This window comes from Haplochromis burtoni, unplaced genomic scaffold, assembly GCF_018398535.1.
Source record: "Haplochromis burtoni strain Fernald_Lab_line unplaced genomic scaffold, NCSU_Asbu1 Contig_29, whole genome shotgun sequence".
In the NCBI taxonomy this organism is placed as follows: Eukaryota; Metazoa; Chordata; class Actinopteri; order Cichliformes; family Cichlidae; genus Haplochromis; species Haplochromis burtoni.
The window spans coordinates 2,548,312-2,569,599 of record NW_024582390.1 but is presented as its reverse complement, the minus strand read 5'-3'; the positions used below and the strand labels follow the sequence as shown (position 1 = coordinate 2,569,599).

The window sequence follows — 21,288 nt, the reverse complement described above, 5'->3', positions numbered from 1 at the left end:
TTATTCATTATGTTCTCTCACTCACAATTGGCCAGCTGTTTGAAGAAGTCAAGCTGAAATACTGGGACAGATGTTTCAAGACTGTAAGTGAGGTTTTGCATTATGCATACATTTTTTTAACCACCTGGTTGTTGTTTGTGTAGAATTGCCAAAGCTTAAGAGAGCGAATGACTGAGTGAGACAGAAAGAAAGAGAAACTGCAAGGATACAATAGCACATCATTATGCTCCATGTCATGTTCGCATGCAGGCAGTGGTACTGAAACTACAGCACCATGGACAGCACCTCAGTTAAAGGCACCTACTGCTAATCTGTGCTCAACTTTTCTGGACAGTTTTTTTATGTTTGTTAGCTTTTTATGTTTTATGCTTGGTTTGCTTGTCATATATATATATATATCTATATATATATACATAGATATATATATAGATATAGATAAAGATATACACACATATACACATACATACATACGTATACATAACTAAAAGGGTAAAAAATAAAGGTAAAAGAAAAAAAATTATATATAACTGTCCAATCAGCATATTTTAAAAATACCTGTGAAATACGTCCCCAGCATAAAATGTGTCACAAGATATATACAGCATACTAAATGCTATTAAGTAGTATTAAGTAGTACTTAATAAGCACATTTCTGTATAATTGTATAAAGTGTAATACATAAATTTAAATATTTTATATTAGATTTTACAATAACATCCAATTTGCACATTATATTGATTGATGAAGACCATACACGACTCAGGGATTATCAGGGATTGTAACATCTAGTCCTTTTACTGAATTTTCCTTGACTGGTTGGGCTGAAGGGAAAGCAAAGATAGAAAAAGAGAGCATAGTAAAGTGAAATGCTATATACAGTAACAATAAACACCGGGCAGGCTGGAGAGACAAGTAACTGCAAATCAGGAGCATGCAGCCACAGAGCCTGAGGCACCTGCAGAAAGGTACAGGGAGAGAGAAAAAAGCTATAGGGGAGAGAAGGCACAATGATAATGACATGATATAGTGGCATATAAATGCATGGACAGCAAAAAAAGAATAAAGTAGAAGATAGATGCTCAGTGCATCGTGGGAAGTTATCCAGCAGTGTCAGCTTACAGCAGCATAGCTACAGGAAGGTTTTAATACTGATTTTGAAAGCAAATTCTGTGTTTACCTAGAAAAATACAATATCAGAGCTATAGTTCCACAGAGGAATGTGTCAGCATAAGCTTTAAAAAGTGGTGTCTGAGAGCAACGTTCTCCATTGAGATAATATGGTGATTTTTAAGCTGAGATGGTCATTAAAGGATTTGTATGTAAAGAAAAGAGTTAAAATTTTCATTCTGGATTTTTTGGGAGGAACCAAAGGAAAACCACTGAAAAACACTTTGAGTCATGGGTTTGGAACATTCTGAAAATAAGAAATAACAATAATCCCTAAAAGTAGTGACCAACTTTTTTAACATCGCTCAAAATGAGAAAGGATTTTCCTCATTTTGACAATGTTTCACAAATGAAACAAATTCACAAAAGACTTGTTCTGTATGTAAGTTTAAGGACATAGTGTCATTAAAGTAAAATAAATAAAATAAAAAGTACTTTACACTCACATATCCTCTTTTGTCAAGCCAAGCAAAAGCCTACAAACTCGGTCACTCGGTTTATGGCATAAACTGAGTGCAGACAAGCTGAAAAGTTGTCTAGATTCTGGGTTTACATTCATGTGCAGGCCACTGTAAATGTTTCTTGAGCTGATGTCACTGCTTTTTCAGTAAAATAGAATTTTGAAGGAGAAAGTTAGGAAAAACAGCTGTCACACAGCAAAAAGATATGGGGATTGAATGTCTTGGTCAGCAAGGTCTTTTCTGTGTGGTGCTTGCATGTTAGCTTAATTGGCTATTCTCAGTGGACTGTGGATGTATGAGCATTGGCAACCTGTCCAGAGTGTACCCTGCCTCTCGCCCTGCATTTTCACCATCACTTGAATCTATTAGTCTTTTTAACGCAATGGACAGATGTCCAAAGTGATTCTTAAGGGCTTAGCATACCTATAGGATTATTTTTTCCAGTTGCTCAAGCTATATGAATCTACTCAAGCTGCAGTTGATCCATACGGTACAAGAAAACTAACAGAAGAATCAGGGAGGTCAGTCAAATGCAGCTTGCACAGACCCACTAACCCAAGAAAATGTAAAAAATATAAGAAACGCTGTATGGTTATATATCGAATCTAATTATATGACTTTTGATTGATTTTTGTGTGCCTGTATGAAATATTTAAGCTCATGGTACATGGTGTTTCTGTATAACACGGTGTTTAACATAACTGTTGAAGTTTTACATAAGTTTTACATGTATAATATTTTACACATTAATAAGGTAAGTGCATTTTGTCCGCAAAATTATATGTTTGTTTGCTTGTTTGTTGGGTGGATTCTAGGAGACCACCAGATATCATAAATGCTAATTCTCCTCATTCAAAGAAAAACAGTTCTCCAGTTATAGAAATAAGTCTTTGTTTGCTTTTTCACTAAGGACTCGATGATTAAGATAGAATCCACTCTAATATCTGCCCATTCACTGTAAGGAGTTGCCTAGCTGTAGCCATATTTAGCATAATTCCCCTACCAGCGGTGGGGGTTCGGGTGATGAGACAGTACAGTAGATAGCCTCAGGTTAAAATGTCGCATGTGTTATAAAAAGTAATGATATATGTTAATTAGTGGGCTGCTCAACAAAGCACATAAACATATTTCACAAGCGGTTAGACTCTTTTTGAAATGTTTGCAAATGCTAAGGAACATTAATTCATTAATCAGCGGTCGCTGAGTTAGCTTACATATTCAAATCGGTGAAGTGGAAAAAAGCGCTAAGTAGATGTTGGACAGCAAACATTACAGCAGTCTAGAGTATCAAACATGTATAAACGGTTATTTAAGAGTTCAAAACAGCTTGTCAGTTACCAGTGTTAATATGTGTGCGTTTCAATTTTTATCAAACTGCTGTTAACTATCACCCTCCACTAAAAAGTCTCCTGTCATTATGTGGACCCCCCTCTCCCTCAACCACAAACACACACGCACGCACGCACCCATACACACAAGGCAGTATGTAAGCACATACTGTAGTGTATTCCAGCAATGCTCATTGTTGCTCCGCAAGGCTGGGACTTATCCATACGCGGGCTAAGCCCCCTGAGAGCAACGTCATTCCCCTTGGCATATTAACCACTGTCCGCTGTGTGCGCTCAACACACCGCGACAGAGGACGTCAGGATCGCACCCAACCTCAACGCGAAATGCTTTGCGAACTAAACCTAACTCAAGCAATCCTCCCCGATTCCGCGCGTTTCGGAGATGAGCCATTTAGATGCTCAGTCATACAAGCGGGATAAATAACTCTACGGTAAAGTAGAAAGGTAATTTAAAGTGGAAAGAGTGTTTGCGTGTAGCGAATTTGGTAAAAGAAACCCCACAAACAGCTAACCTTTGCAACTTGGGGATTTACTGTGGAGGCACTTTTTACTGAAGATCGCGGGATATTCTTTGTCTAAATATGCCTATAAGAAGAGGTCACGTTGCACCACAGAACACATTCCTTGGAATAATAATTCGGAAATTCGAGGGACAGAGTAAGTATTTTGTTGATGTACAAATTCTGCTACCAGATAAAGAAATAGCACAAAGTAAACGTTATTGACAGAATAAGATATGTATATACGTGTGTGTCTGTGTGTGTGTGTTTAACTTTATGTTAAGATATTTCTTAAACAAAAGGATAAAACTGAAATGTTAGATTCTTGTTTTATTATTATTATTATTGTTGTTATTATTATTATATAGACTCAGTAGTTGCCATGCACTTCACTTGATTGCTGACTGTTATTATATGTGAGCCATGGTTTACACTGAGATCACATCAGATCATATATATTTGTTCCCCTCTTTCACACAGACCGGAAATTTGTGATAGCTAACGCCAGGGTGGAGAACTGTGCAATCATCTACTGCAATGATGGCTTCTGTGAGATGACAGGCTTCTCAAGACCAGACATCATGCAGAAGCCATGCACGTGTGACTTCCTCCATGGTGACCTCACTGACAAAGAGGCCATCAACCAGGTGACACAGGCAGTGTTTGGGTCTGAGGAGCGCAAGGTGGAGATCACCTACTACCGCAAGGATGGTAAGTAACTGATCTGGTAAAACAGAAGGGGGCTGGCACAGCATGCCCGTAAGCTGAGAGGTGTCTGGAGAGCACCTGGAGATCTCCTCATTTCATGTTGTGTCAGTCAGTTGGTCACTAACCAACCAGAGGTGCATGTCCACAGTACCTCAGACAGAGGAAAACAGCAAAGCTAGTCTAGTCTAAAATTAGATCTTCCTGTAAGTTTATGCTGGTGTTATTTCATGTGTTCTGCAAAAAAAAAAACTAGATGATGGTTATTAGAGATTTATGAAACGTGTTCTTACGAGAAACAAAAAATATTCTGATCATATAATACAACAGGAATGTTGGGTTTTTTTAATATTATTGGATTGTGTTTATTGGTTTTTTTTTTTTTCAAATAAAAACAGTGTTTCTGTAATATTGTTAGTCTTACATCTCAAATAATGCACTACACAAAGCAGTTCTGCAGGTGAATTTGTAGGATACAGGTCTTTGACATCAGCAGCTGTAAAGTTTATGTTTTGTCTTTTGAATCTTACCTTGCAGTAAATTCTTTGTCGACTTTACAAATTTCAAATATAGTAAAATACACTGATTGTGTGTTTGAATCTCTATGGTGCATTTATTGATGCGGTGGTTTGTAGCAAAGGTTTTCAGTTGTTTCAGTAGACAGTGGATCAGTCCATTGACCTATAAAATTGCTGTACAGATTTGCTTGCAGTGAAAATGTTCTCCCTTAAGCGGTAGACTTTTGTCATTCATTTTTGGCCAGTCCTGTTATGAATGGTGTACTGAGAGACAGCAATCCTGAGTCAGAGAGATTTAATACGACGTTACCACTCAGTGGCATAAATCCGCAGATTGACCACCTCCTGCCATGCTCTCACATGAGGTTTTTTTTTTTTGGTCAGCGTGACATATCTGTACACAGTTAATCCCAAAGGTACTACTCTTGTGGAGCTGCACATTTTGATCATGCTTTATTGTTTTCATTTAGCACCCGTGTTTGTGCCATGTGAGACCTCTTCTGGTGAGACATTGTTGCTTTGCACTAATATTCTTTAGCATTTGATCACTTTAAATCATGGGCAAACAGCAGTTTTGGATTCTAAAATAGAAGAAAAAAGTGTTAATATTTTATTTAATCCGAGGAGCCTAATTTTTAATCATGAGTTTAATTAGATTCTGTGCCATGGATACATGCTTAATCTTCCATCAACAACCATCAGGCATGTTTTGGGGTTTTTTTGCTAATCATGATCCAGCTGCTGCACTGTTAAATAGATTGTTGCAGAAAGCTGCAAGACAATTTCACACCAAACTCTAGGGTCTAACTGGAAGTGCTTGGTGTATGGCAAACAGGATTTTAAAGAAACTTCATTTAGGTTCCCATCTTCCCATATTGCATGCACGTTCTGCACTCTGTTCTAAAAGTCGTGAGCATGGAATGCTTAAAGCATTGTGGATGAGAGTCTGAAAACCTTCCAACGTAATCGTTTGTCCCAGTCCTATCACAATCCTCCCTAGTGTGCATTACGAATCCAAAACATAACTCTTAATACTCCTCAGAGGAATTTATAGTTAGCATGTGTGCTCATGAATAAAGATGTCAGGGCTGACAGTGCAGTGACTGGGAATGAGCAGCTTTCAGAGTAGATGCATTACACGGGTATGGAGGACACCATTCGCCTGCTTTAAGGGAATAAAAGATTCATGCCATCCTTGAGAGAAGTAGCCCTATTGATTCAAGACAGCTGACAAATTGAAGTTGATGGGCAGAAAGTGGTTGCATTTCATGTCTCCAAACTGCATTTGAAGTTATCAGTCCTAATGCAAATCAGTTAATCCTTTGTATTAAAGCCCGAGCACACACTGTACATCACAAATTATAAAATAAACCAGTCTCAGCATAGGCAGGTTACCAATGTTCTGTTTCTCCCCTTTTTCGTGCATATTTTTCTCCAAGTATTGGTTGATTTTTGATGTGTGCCTAAAATGCCAGAGGTTGAAGGAACTGAAGTGAGGCAGGTGTAGTTTGTTTTCCCCTTCCACCAATAACTGCGGTAAGAAAGTAAGGTTTGGATTTGAGGAAGCTGTGCGACATCAGGAGCAACAAAGCTTTATTTCTCTTTTCACTTAAAAAGCAAAAGTTAAGCAGCTTATGTGAATGCTTAGAAATTAAAAGTAGGGGAACAATGGCAACCATGGGAGCACAGCAAAGGCCTTTTGCACCAGACCATTTGCTTCTAATTTTTGTGCTTCCCTCTATGTGAAGAAGCATGACGTGCTGTTAGAAGAGATACCACATGTGCTGTGTTACACCAGCTATGATACATAATCAATGAGATAAATGCTTTCCCCTGAAGGCTTTGTAGAGCTATCCTATTCCACAGGGTGTAATAATACTTTGTACCTGAATGAGTATTAACAAAAGGAAGCTGACACCATGGAGCAGAGAGAAGTTAAATGGATAATGGCGACATAACAGCAGCAGCTTAGCTAACCATGCTGAATGATGTGGGACATGTGGTATGCTTGGGTGCAGAGTTTCATAGGTGGCACGCCACCAAGGGGACTGCAGGGCCATGTACCCCTGCTGAGGGTTTAGTGGCAGGGGAGTGAGGGGACAGGGAGTGCCTACAGTACATAAGGTGTGCTGCGAGACACTTGGATGACTTCTCTCTAAAATAGCACATCCATTTTTCATCATGCGAGCCTTCTTTGGTGTCTCGTAGTATGAGGTGAAGCAGATAAGGTTTTCTGCGTCTGGTTATTTTCAGCCCGTGCAAGCAGATGATTTCAAGTCCGGTAAAATGTTTGTTAAAACATGCTGTAGCACGAGCTCCTTTCAAACTCAACAAATTGAGATAAGCTTAATTAATAACTGGAAATTGATAGTGATAGTTACTGACATAACCCTAACAATATTTGCATTAGATAGCAGTAGTAAATCATGGACTATTTTTAATGTCATGAGATTCTTGTAGTGGAGTGTGAAATCCAATGTTCCTCTCTATACCATCTGTATTTTTCTCCTAATTAGGTACCGTACGTTAACCTACATTATATACCCTTCAGTTCATTTAACCTGCCAGCATCTGTACCAAATTAAACATAATTAAAAGATCACAAAGCAAAATCTCACCAACTAATAAATATAAATTCAGTACGGCGTGTGCTGGAGCTGCTAGTTATCCCTGATGGCTCTGAAGACACTGATTGAAGATGAAATTAGGCCAGTCTATGTAGCTTACAGCACTCTCATTGAGGCGAGATATTGCCACAGGGTCTAAGGACTCTAAACAAAGGGCTAGCTTGCATGGCCTCTCTCTACATACACCAGTCCCGATGGGCTATGCCCCAGTAATGTTGTATATTGGCTTAAGCAGAATAGCCCTAAAAGAGGAACATGTCAGATTTCATTATACAAGACTCACTAGTAGTTGTGGGGCTGTGTTTAAAAGCTACAGTACAGTTGTGTAGAACATGGTTGGAAGGATACAAACAGAAAAATCTGCATTCAACAATGTTACTCATGCTTCTTCCCAAAGCAGATCAACTTACATAGGAGAATATGAATCCTTAATAAACACTACTGTGTACAAATATGAACACAGCTATGTGCATTTATGCGTCTTTAAGACATCTTAGAGTTGCACCACAGCTTTTTTTTCTTTGTTGCTCATCATTCCAATTGTGTTGAAAGGATCACTTGATTAAGCAGCAATGTTTTAATAATTGATGATGGAAACAGAATCTACAGTAATGAAATTTCCATCATGTATAGGGAGCTAGTCTTAATACAGTGTCCAGTCTTTCAAGCAGGTGTAAATAGCGTCTCTTGGCTCACAGGGAAAACAGTTTATATAAAGATCTCAAAATGAATGCACATTCAGTAAAAAAAAAAAAAAAGTTTGCTTGTCAAAGATGTTAAATATGTTGATAAGCATTAAATGCTTAAAAGGACTGTGACTTAAAACAATTGCATGAAAATGGACTAAATATATATAGAAGTAATAAAACACCCTTATTATTCCATCAACACTAAAAGCCTTTACTGACGTACATTGTGTGATATAAAAATTATCCAGAAAAGTTAAAATTATTCAAGTATTTCCACAGTTTTTGAGCAGCATGACACATTCGCAATTTTTAACACCTAGAGTACTCCAAGTTCTACAGACATTAACAATTTCCAGGGACGCAGATGGCACGCTTAAACATGTGGAGCTTTCTTCTTTATTCTTTCGATATTGAGCAAAATGTGTAATATATTTTAGAGTTACAGTGGCATTCTAGTCATGTAATACTGATATCAGTAGATATACTGTGGATGGCCGCATACACTAGTTTCATTAACTGACTCAAATTGGCTTTCCCACCTGTTTGGACTCAGTAATGTCAAAGTGTATGTTTTTATCAGTGTGTTTAGAACCTTTGCTGCAGGACAAGTTACAGTCATATGCATTCAATTGACTTTAATTATCCTTTACACATACCTAGTGGAAAAAATTAAGTCATGAGACACTCTGCACACTGCCATGATAACATTTGGTGAGGCATACATCAGGGCAGGGCTTAACCACGACTTTATTCAGGAGGTCTGCTGAGCATGAGGGTGCATCTACTCTTGGCTGCACAAAACACACACAACACACACAAACATATTGGCGTTCCTTGTCCCAGTGCTATCCAGTTGCCATGGTTACCATGGGTCATTAAGGGTGCAAACCCTTACTTGTTTGCATCCTTCATAATTTCTAAAGCTTTGAGTGTTCCGAGGCACAAAATAATTGTGAAATGAATTAAATGTGAAACTGAAAGGGCCTTTCATAGTGCTGGTCATTTGGGCAAATTGAGTAATCAAGCAAGTTGGTCTTTGGTAAGAGAATGTAGCACCAGTATTTTGAAGAAAGCTTCAGAAGCTCTCTGCAGAGAGAACAAAACCTGCAGCACAACCCTTTGGCAGCAGTCCATAAATCAGGACATAGACATAGACAGAAGTAAAAATCTATGAGAGGCTTCTTGGCTTTTGCAAAAAATTGCTTTTAAAGAACCGTGGAAGTCTAAAAATTGAATTATTTAGTCAGAATTGCAAGCAGTTTGTCTGGTGAAAACTCGCATCTGGCTAATACTATTCCCCCAGCAAAGCATGGTGGTGGCAGTATTCTTTAGAGGTGCAGGGTCAGGGACATGGAGCCTGGGTTGAGAGAAGAGTGAACACAACCAAAATTCAGAGTGGCTGGAACAAAAAAGGCCTTGGAGTTGAAATAGGGAGCGAGAATGAGGTGAGGATTCAGATTCAGGACCACAGTGAACAAAGCATAAAAACACATTAATTCTGCAATGGGTTTGAAAAGTCTCTGGCTGTCCTTGAGTGGACCTGTAAAAGCTCAGGCCTTAATTGCATAAAACATCAGTAAACAGACAAAAAGATGATATTTTATTGATTCTCCTAATAGAGTTTAACAAAAATCCTTTTGAAAGAATTGATTTTTTTTTCAGAAGGGCTATAGCTTTTACAAGGCAGTCACTTTATTATTTATTTATTAAAGCAAAAGTGTTTGCTCTGAACTATTTGCAGACATGTTCAGCTCAGGGGCTTCACGAATTTCATTTTGTGTTAAACCTCAGTTTTGTTTCTGTCTTGTCGCATTTGTTTATGCAATGTATACTTTGTGCACTATATGCATTCTTCATTTGATTGATAAAAGTTGCAGCTGCTTGAAATAATCTCATTTTTAAGTGTCGCCTGACTGCATCTAAAGGCAAAAATGCTAATCCAAGACACGACAATAGAAAAGTATAAAAACATATACATCAGTAAGACTTGATGGGGCTCGCACAGCTTTGATATTCAGTACACCTTGTTTTTAATGTCACTGAGCTTCTTACTCTACTGTTATATATTAATACTGTTTTTTTCTGTTATGTCCTTTCACTCTCTCCTAACTCTGTGATCCAAACATAAATGCTTGTAAATAGGTTAAGTTAGAAATCTGAAAACCTTTCTTGATGAGTTTGAAAAATACCTTAGCTTCATAAAAATTGTCTGGCAGTTTTATTCTAATGATACTTCAGCTGTGAAGTGATGTCTGCCAAGGCAATTTGTTACCCAGCAGGGGGTGGTGTCACATATAATGGGATCTTTTCATCTGAATTTCATTTTTATTCACATATTTTATGGCTTGCATTTACTGTAACATTTAAATAACAAGCGCACATCCTCAGATAATAAGATTTGATTGAGGTCCGCTATTGTCTAAGTCCCCACTTAATTTACATGTTGGATATTCTAGAATATTAATTTGGTGATAAGCTAATAAACTGCTAAATTGATTTATGATTTAACAGTAACAGTTAGTTACGAATAAATTATAACTAATTTTAATTACAGTTAATTCAGATTTGTGCCCCTGCAGTAATGTTTACTAAAATACCTTCAGTAGACTTAAACTGTGAATAACACTTTTGTTTTTTCTGGTAACAAATAACTCAACTGATCACATGGCACACTGCCATTGGGGTTTTTTTGGTCAGAGAAACAAGAACTCCCTGTTCTTCTGACTGAATATTCTTGTTGTTTAACAGGAAGAAGCACTGTGTCCTTTGTTTGGTTCCAAAACAATTAAAATGAAAACGTGAATAAGAGCGTATTATGAGATTAAACTTGGTAACACACTGTCCGTGCTGATTCAACTCAAGAGTTAGAAGAAGCTTTGCTTTCATCCGTTTCGGTAAAGGTGACATTCAGCAGGAGACCAGATGAGAAGGGACCCCCATGGCTTAGCCTTTAAACATGACTATTGTTTCCCATCTGGTCAGGTAAAGCCCAGCCCAGAAATATTTTTTGCTGAATTTACAGTTTCATCCTGGCTGATCACGGAGCCTTCTCTGAAAAACAGACTACACCACTATTTCCACTATCATCTATTAGTAGTAACTACTACTAATATAAATATTTAGTTATTCCTATTATTCAGGCTAGATTTTACAGCATTTAAGCTTAGCATTAATTTTTTTTTTGCTGGTTAGTTATGCAGTTACATCACTCTTCTGTTAATTAGCTATAATGTAAATATAAATGTGCCTAACAGAATGAACACAATGTGTTTTTAACCATGCAAGCCATATGGTGTTTGTTTATTTATTTATTTATACTAGTGCATGCTAGTAGTTTTCCTTGTTCATGCTGTCGGCAAACTGATATGCTTATCACAACAAAAAAAATTTAAAAGAAAGAAAGAAAGGTAGTTAGTGTTCATATGCCAAAAATGGGTAATTTTTAGCCTCAGGCACACAGGCCTAGACACCAATGGGCAAACCCCTGGGAAGCTCGGGTGTATTCAGTGTTTGCAAGTGGTTGGTAGAGGGTATTATCTGTTGCTAGGTGAAATAAAGTAGGCAGCTACACCAAAAACATTCATTGCAATTGCTTTGTACATTAGCACATTAACAATTAGCAATTGTAGTGGTCTTGATGCTTTTTCTGCAAACATTGGCAAAGTACTTACCAAGGGGGTAGTCTTCCATGCAAACTATCGCTAACTGTGCCAATCTGCTATAGTGATCAAAGTAATCGCAAGGAAGTTTTCATTGCAGCACTGTGTATCAATTTCACATAGTTGCTGGCAGCATCTTCCCTTAACCCATTACGAGGTGGTTGCTCGACATGTATAATTCAGCTTTTGTGGATATAATTAGATATTATTGCTGTAAAATAATGACAGAAGGTATTGTCGGTGCACAAATGCTTAAAATGGGTCATTTTGGGCTGTCGGTGAGTGGTTGCTAGGCAATATGACGATGCCATAATATTTGATATAGATAAAAATCCTTGGATGTATCCTTTATGCCAATTTTGTTTATTTGATTATCTAGGAAGAGTTTGCGGACAAAAAAACACATAATCACACAGAAAGACAGAGATTAAATTAACTGGGTGACCTGATGGCTAAATAGTTCAGGCACATAGCACATGGGTGAAAACTGACCATTTCATTCCTCTTCTCTCTTTCCTCGGTCTTCTATCCTGTTAATCTCTAGTAGAGCTGTCAAATTAAATGAAAATTTAAAGTAAAATTTACAGAAGTCTATTCACGGCTGAGCAATAGAGCAAGGATGGTATCCACATCTGTTCAAGTAAGGAAGAGAAATGAGGAAGTCTTGGCCATATTTTTTCATTCGTCCATGCTAATAAACCACTTTGTCCCTTGTTCTTTATCTAGGATATATCTTGAAATAACTACAACTAACAGTCTACACTCTACCTTACATATTCTTTATCTTATACTCACCTGCTCTGTACCAGGGTGGATCTTTTTACTTGACAAACTGGTCTACATACTTGATCCGTGTATAATTAAAAGTGAGTCTTAACAAAAACTGTTTTTTTTATGTCCATAACACACATCAGAACTGTGACTACAGTTTTCCCACCTTTCTTCTTACTGGTGAACTTTGTTGCGCTGTTTTTGTATCCTGTAAGCTCACAATTTTTTACTCTTATTCTGTTTATCAGACAATCAGTTCTGAATAACTCTCATCCACTTACTTTACCTCTCTGAACAAATGAACAGTGTTAACTCAAAGAGATCAAAGTCAATACCAAAGTGCTCCCTTTTACAGAAAGGACAATGCAGAATTAGGTGAAGGATTTCTGGGAAATGCAGGAAAAGTGCTTTTTATGAACAGGGGATTTAAATTGGGCAAGGACTCGAGGTTGCCCTGCTCTCTAAGCGCCACTTTCGACTTTATAACGTAACATGACCAGAAAGCCTTTACACGAGATGAGATTGCACACAGCACACCTTCTGCTCTTAGTAACACATCACATATGTAACTGTGTTTTGTTCCATTTACTCCATTAATTCACTCAGTACCTGTGAAACACTGAATTCCACTATTCTCTAACACCAGCTGGTGCATTTTCAATGTTTTCCATTTCATTTAGATTACATTATCATCACTTCTGGGGTTTCTGATGCTGAAATCTGTCCAAGAGAACTGTGGCATGTAGAGACAGACCAAGCTTGTTATATTTAGTCAGACAGCAAGTCTACTGCTAATGAATGCTGCTGGCAGGGTGTCTGTGAGCCCTGAGGAAATTGCAGCGAACACTGGTAATATGTGTCCTCTGTGAGTATGAGCACAACACAAACAGACAGACAAAATGACAGACAGATCCACACAGAGAGACAAAGGTGCAATTTTACTATGAAACAATTTGATTTTATAGCTCAGTTCAAAATGATGAATATATCTACACGTGTTAATTTTTTTTGTTTTTTTTTTAAAAAAAGGTTCAAATGGGGCTGGTTTTTTTTACTGTTTTTTAAAATGTAATAATAACTGGAGTAGTTTCAGAGCAAACATTTTTCCTCATACGAGAAAAGGCCACTGATACTATATGTCCCCCAACTGTAAGTAGCTGTTGTGTTATTGCTTCAAGTCCAGTGGGTAGAGAGTTTTATTGGTGAGCACTTATGCCCACAAGCAAGAGTAGATTTTGCTAACGCAGCTTTAACCAGTGCAGTTGAGAAATTGTGATCTCGCTGGATTTTCTGCTCCGCTGCCTCACACAACGGATATTTTTAGTGATTATTTCTATGTGCACACTGCAGTTTCTGTGTTGGCTGTAATCTGTCTTGCTTGTTTGATCTGTTACACTAAATCGTGCTGTCTCAGCCATCGTATTGAAACTTGGTTATTTTATGTAATATATTTCTCATTAAAATATGCATGCAATATATGCATAAGAACAACAACATACAGACATGAACCAATCTAACCTCTGGATGTTTTTATTTTATCTCATCTATTTCATCTATTCTGGCATACAGCCATTGACCTTTAATATTAACGTCTTCTCTGTTTTTCCAAAGGTGTCGTAAGTCATTTTTACAGTTCTTTATAGTCCTCTCACAAGGACTTTTAACTGGCACGTTGTATGTTCAACTCTCTGACACTGATTCTTTGTTTCTCTTTCAGGGTCTGACTTTCAGTGTAACACTCATATAATCCCAGTGAAGAATGAAGAGGGCGTCGTGATGATGTTTATCTTAAATTTTGAGTATGTTGTGGATGAGGGAAGTGACAACTCCACAGAGAAGATAAGCCCCACATCCCCTACAAAGTCTGATCAAAGTAAGTATGTTAAATACTACTGGAATAATTAGTGATATAGCATGACATACCTCCCTAATGACACCAGTATCTAACAAATACTGTGGAGCTGTTTAACTTTGCTGCCATACAAACATCTGTGACAAAATTTCTGCATACCCGAATGAGTAACTGGTGCATTGCAGGATAAACGTTTAAAAAAAAATATCAAGAACTCCTGCATGTTTTCTCACTTTCTTATTTCAGTCCATCTGACCTTCATCAGGTATACAAGCAACTTATGGACTAAACAAGCATGCACACATGGGAAATTCCTTAGTCATTCCAACATGCAATCAGGGAACTGTATGATCACATAAAACCAGGACAAACAGATTCAGGGATAGCTTCTTTCCCAGAGCTATCACCGTAGTAAATAAGCACAAAAACAATTGAACCTGCTTAGCTATACCATACCGTCACTGCCATTATATTATGCTGCTATTCATACTGTCATTATATTAATGCTGCTATCCTGTATATATCAGACTTACTATTGTTTGAGTACTTGCGATTGTTTTATTGTACTTTTTATATTTTACATTTAGATTTATTATTGAATCTTGCACCAAGGGAGTGGCACTCCAATTTCGTTGTACTCTGTACAATGACAATAAAGGCTATTCTATTCTATTCTATTCTATTCTATTCTATTCTATTCTATTCTATTCTATTCTATTCTATTCTATTCTATTAATCTGAAAAATGAACACTTTGTGTATGTGTGTCAGTAATGTTGAGTGTTTGAAGTGACATCCAGGTAAGTTCAAAACTGTTGAAGTTCAGAGTAAAACAACAGTAGGCTCTTAATACAAACTGTGTGCTTCATCAAAACATCATATTATCAGCCATAGTCCATTAAGAGTATACACAAATCACAAATAATCACAAACATCATACTAAGTAAATATTTCCTATGAAAATGAAAATGACTAGATACTACTTGTTATTACATTTATTCCATTCACTGACTTATGTTACCCGTTGGGTAACATAAGTCTGATTCCTATATGATTCCTATATGGCATATATGGTATATGAATGATACAATATTTTGATGTTTTGAAAGGTTTTCATTTACAGTCTGTCTTGTATTTTGAACTTGAGGAGTTTTGAATTCATTTGGATGTCACTTGAGGTTAGTATTATCACACAGGTGATCCTGCTAATGCTTTTGGTTGACTACTGACAGACATACATGCAAGGTGTTAATCAGTCAGATTAATTTCATTAGTCCTCTCACTGCATGTGATGACGATTGAGATACTTCGCGTGTATGTGGCAATGCAGGGATTGTGCTCATATACTACGAGGTCAAAAGAGAAAAAGAGTTTAATAAATATAACAGCAGCAAGCAGATCAGTGTGTCTAAGTTCTATTTCTTTTTATGTCTTTGCTGTCATGATTTTTTGTAACACTAGAAATTCCATCTTAATTTTTTTCTGTCTATCAGTCGGCGATGTGGAGAGGCAAATAATAAGGGACCTTTTTTTTATTTGGCTGACAGCAAAGTTCGATCAATAAAGTCCAGAAGGATAACTCAAAACAAAAATCCAAAAACCCGACATGGGGAGTAATCCAGGAAAACACTGAAGCAAGACAAAGAGCTACATTAGGGGGAGAAAACAGATGGTTTGACAAAGGACAAAGGCAAAAGAAGTCTGAATATACACAGGCTAAATGCTGAGATGAGATGGGAGGCAGGTGGAGAATGAAGAAATTAAACTCATAATTGACAAGATTTATAAGTGAACTAAAAGAAGAATCAAGAAATTCAACAAGCAAACAAAACAAGCTTCAACCAATCGAACATCTTTTAAAAAAATCAGAACCCAAACTCAGTTAACAAAAGAAGACTTGATTTTTTTTCATAAATATGCATCACTATTCATTTATGCATTGCATTTATCATGTAATAACACCATTCACAAAACAAAACCTTCCTCGCTTCTTTAAAGTATGTCAATACCAGAGCAGATGGCTAAAACTAAAATATCCCTCCACATTTGGTAGGCTCTAATTTAGTACTGTGTTCCTTTTCATGCACTGTGTAACTTCTAAACATATTGCTGGCTTTTATTGTTCTAAAAATGGTGCATTATTTAGTTTGCCAGTGTAATATAGTTTACACCAACAGCAATTAAATATACCATCTGCATGCAAGGAGGAAATGGTCGACTTACATAACGTAATCTTGTTAAAAATGTTTAAATATATCCATTTTACACCCTGGGGGAGAGCAGCATATAGCACACCTCTCTTTTTTTTGGTGTATTTCTAGAGGTGTTAATGTCAGTGAAACCTTCCTGCTCTTCTCTGTTTGGAAGCACTCAGCGTCTTTTCTCTTGACCTGAGTTAGGCTATTCGCTCAGGATGTATTCCTCCAGAGCACTGACATTCATCTTGTGCTGTGCTGTGTGTATTTAAGTGTGCATGTGCACGTGTGTATGTCTCTTTTGTTTGTTGCCAGCATTGTTAGTCAGACTTGATTGCTTGTGACTGTGCTTCAGCAGAGGAAACCCGTGGGTAAATTAGACAGATAAACATATGATGTGACATAAGATTAGGAGAGTCAGAGACAATGACTCTTGACTTCATGCACACTTTCACTTTATATATGATAGTAGTATTATTTATTTTTTTCTTTGAGCAGCTCTTAAGTAATGGCAGTGCATTAAAGTGTAATTTTATTCTAGTTGCTTGGTTGAAATGAGTTTTAAAAACTGATGCTAGTCATTTTGAACTGAATCTGCTGGCTATTGGAATGTATTATGTTCAGATATTGCTAAAAGTATTATTTCTCTAAATGAATATGTATTTAATAAGATTCACGTCATAAGTATAGAAGGTAGAAAAAAAGAAATGCTTACTGATGAAATTAGTTTTAGGTTATCGGGCATTTAAAGCGCAGTGGCAGACACGTACCATTGGCTGAGAAATAACGTCACTGATTTCAAAATAGAAAGAGCCTTGGAGAAAATTTTCACCATGCCTATTCCTGTGATTTAATATAACAGTCTCTGAAAGGTGATTTTCGTTATACAGGGGTGTTAATTATCATCTGGTGCTGACAGCTGGTTATAGGCCAGCAGGTGTCAACTAGTACTGTACGGAGCTTGGCAGAGAGTAATCCCTCTCGCCTCAAGCTGCTATCTAAAAGGTATCCTCCACTAAATTCAACTGTTAAGGCCTAAAGCCAGATATGGTACACTTATACTGTGTTATGCAAACCAGACTCTTGCTGCATAAAATGGAAATTGTGTTTTCAGTCAGCGACTTAACAAAAAATCGGTTATTATAGTACTCTATGAATACAGTAATTTTTACGACTTCTGATAATAGAGACTTTATGAGCTTTTTTCTGAAACTCTGAATCTATGAACTTTTAACTCAATTCTAAATGTTCATGCTTGCTCATATCTGCACTCTGGGAATGAGTCTGATGTTGGCCTCTTGTAACTGCAGTGTTATTCTCTGGAATATTGTCCACAGCTCTCGAACATAGCGTAGAGTCCTGGAAAATCAAACATAAATCCAGGCTCAGCCAGATTTTTTTCAACCAACAACAGTCCAGTACTTTGCTAATATGATTGCCAATGTTGCTTTAATCCAAATGTCAATCTCATACTGTATGTCTAAAGGACACCGGACTTTTATTTGAGGACATTAGTCTTTGATGTTGCCTTTTGCACGTTTACACTTGCATCCAAGCCATAATACTAGAAAGGCAAGGCAAGGTAATTCTAATTGTACAAGACCTTTAATCCACATAGATAGATTTAAGGTGTCTTAATAAATCATCATTTTGGTAATTACCTTTCAAATCTTATAGGCTATATTTTCAATTGCTTCAAATTAAAACCAATTGCTTTAGTAGGTTACATTTTTTTTCCTTTAAAAACAGTTTTAAATTTTGTAGCTGTAATTTTCTGAAAAAAAATTTGTTCTTTTTTATGGCCATCAAACCTTGACGTGGTTAGCTGGAGCAGGTATGACAGATTCAGTGAGAGGAACGCAGCAAATGAGAGAAGGTGCAAATTTAAAGAAGAGAACCAACTAAAAAACATCTCTTGAAATGTTGTGCATGCTGCCAAATGAATACAGCTCAACTATACACATAGGCATGTCCTTGTAAGCCACACTATCATAGTGTCATAAATATGCTTAAAAAAAAATTTTTTTAAATCCTCTTACTATGATACACAATAATATAATACACTGTCTGACTTAAAATTCCTCCTACATATTCAGAAGGTAAGCAATCTAACTTTGCACACAGGTACACATTAAGCCCCTAAAGTGCCTTATCTTATTATGATGTCAGCATTTATGCACTAATAAAAACCTATAAAAGAATTGTATCATTTTGATTTCACAACAACTAATTAATGAATACTGAATACACTTGATATGATATGATATGATATGATATGATATGATATGCTAGACTTACACAATTTGTAGATATCCTTTTTGATATCTATAAATTGTGATCCTTACAGTACTAATATTATATTAATGATTGTTTATGAAGTCAAGCTTACTGTATTTAGGGACTAAATGAAAAGTTTAATGTCAGATAAATAACTATACAGCATTTCAAGACATGTAAAAAAGTCCAGCCTACAAAATCATCTTTTTATGCAACAATAAGGCATGTAAATATGCCATATGGGTATGTCTTTGATTGATTTTGCATACCAGTTTTTCATTATTTCTACTTAAAGGCAGTGGATAGTGCCTGGCTGATAAGTGATAAGACATTTTTTTTATAGACCCAGTCCTTTAATCATTTTTCATAAAAGCTTTAAAAAGCTTTTGTCAATATAGCAGCATGATAGTAAAAAATATATCCAGCACAGCACACGGGCCAGAGGAGTAGAAATTTAATGTAACATCACAGGTAGTCTATAAAAGGATAGCGTGTCAAAGGAAGTGAGTAGGATCTTTCCAACCTAATAACCAAAGCAAACATTAGCACAACAACAATGATCTGCAGTCCAATTCGAGACTGGCGACATGGAGCATCCATAAAAATAAAAACTGAGGAAGGTGAAGTGCATCATATGTTGTCGGTAATTTGCAGCATCATTGTGGTAAACATTTCAGCCTATATAACACTCCTTAACAGCACACCATACTAGACCCCTATGATAACTTTATTAATACTGTGACCTTACTTAATGTCATGTGACATCAAAGTGAGTAAAGTCAGTACACTCAGTTTAAAAGGTTTGGAAACTGCCTAAATCAATAGAACTGATGAAGCCTACTGAATGAGTACAGGCATGTCCTTAAGACTGATGTGTGTAGCTGTCCTTGATTTTTGTGCTTATGAAACAGCCCCCTAATGTCACTGTTACTGAATTTTGTTGTAATGAGATTCACTCTGTGATTAAACAAAGAATTGTTATTTTTCTGTTTCTCTTTTTAAACCTTGAATTAAGTTTTTTATTCATTCATTCTGCTTTCTTTCATACTAGCATTTATGCACCAAAGGAAAGACTCAAGTTAAAATCTAATTCAGAGAATAGTAAATTTACTTCTTTGTTTTTTTTTTTGTCTTCTTTGTTTGTTTTTACAGACATTTATAAAAGTTAAAAAGATAATTTGTCATTTGTATGTAGAGACTAGAGTGGAAAGATACCAAGATATCAAAAACCATTCAAGGAGACAGTTTTCATAGAATGCATGTTATGTGAATATTAACAATACAACAAAACAGAATAAACTATGGATAATGTTACTTTGTTTCACTATATCTAATTCAACTGAAACCATTAGAGTAAAATACCATTGTCCTTAGGCACAATGGATAACAATGTATTCGACTGTAATCCTTCAAAGATATGCAGGATGCACCAAATAACAACAACAGACTGCTGCAGTACTGGGGACTTAGGAGATGAGTGCAGGACACAAAGACAGATATTTGCAACAAAAAGAAACCTGTTTATTATATTCTGGAAGGTTCATATATAAATCAACCAACCAAAATAAAGGTTTATTACACATTAAGGACTAGAACACATAAGGAACACAAAAAAATTCACCAGCACTACAGCAATCAGTCAATGATGACACATACACAATAGAAAACTCACAATGGAAAACAATATCAGACATGCTCCTGGGGCTATTAAATATATTTATAGATATACATATTACTGTGCTGTACATTGAGGTCTTCTCTTAATGTCCTTTCTATTTTTAGGGAGGAGTAGATTCTTCCGTTTCCGCCAGGCTGCTTTGAGCCTGATGAATACCAACAAGCAATCTCTTCCGCAAGAGGACCCAGATGCTGTGATGGTGGACTTGCCCAAAGAGGATGAGGACTCAGTGGCCCTGGAGAGTTTCCCATCACCCACCAAGAGCATTTGCAGTCCCATTGAGGCCAATGACACACATGCCCTCATAGGCTCAAGCCACCACTCCTCCCAGGCTAGCATCGGTCCTGAACCACTTGACCATTCATCCCCTAAACTCCCCTGGGAGAAACTCTACCATTCGGAGCCACACCAGTCCTCTACCTCCCTGTCAAATACCTTCCCCAGAGGCAGCATCAGCAGCATGAGAAGGGCCTCATCCGTTCATGAAATTGAAGGCTATAGTTCCAATTCAAAAAACTTATTCAGGGATCGCCATACAAATGAAGGTATGTGCTACACTACGCTCTATAACTTGTAGCTTCTGTCTGTGTTATGTCGTATTAATATATTGGCCCAGCCAACACCTTACGATTGGCTGCTCATGTTTTAACTCTACTATGATAAGTAAAGTCTGACCAATATATCAATAGGTTATATGGGCTTACTGCACTGAAATGATTGTAAACTAATGATTGAGACAGATGTCGTCATTTTGTCACAATGTAATCTTAACATCTGTAAAATCGTAGATAATAGCATTGCTTTTAAATAATTTGTCTCAATCCGTGTATAGCTATGAGAA

The 21,288-nt window shown here is 36.8% G+C and overlaps 1 protein-coding gene across 2 annotated transcripts in view; it reads left to right on the top strand.

The window, feature by feature from the left end:
- The first annotated feature begins 3,101 nt into the window (after positions 1 to 3,101).
- The window catches only part of LOC102288943 (potassium voltage-gated channel subfamily H member 7), a 42,285-nt gene continuing 24,098 nt past the window's right edge, over positions 3,102 to 21,288 (top strand). For both annotated transcript variants that reach the window (XM_005918211.3, XM_042219209.1), the window contains exons 1-4: positions 3,102 to 3,634; positions 3,958 to 4,188; positions 14,164 to 14,319; positions 20,552 to 20,992. In XM_005918211.3, the coding sequence (XP_005918273.2) occupies positions 3,559 to 3,634; positions 3,958 to 4,188; positions 14,164 to 14,319; positions 20,552 to 20,992 (904 nt within the window). In that variant the 5' untranslated portion in view covers positions 3,102 to 3,558. The remainder of the gene's footprint in view (positions 3,635 to 3,957; positions 4,189 to 14,163; positions 14,320 to 20,551; positions 20,993 to 21,288) is intronic.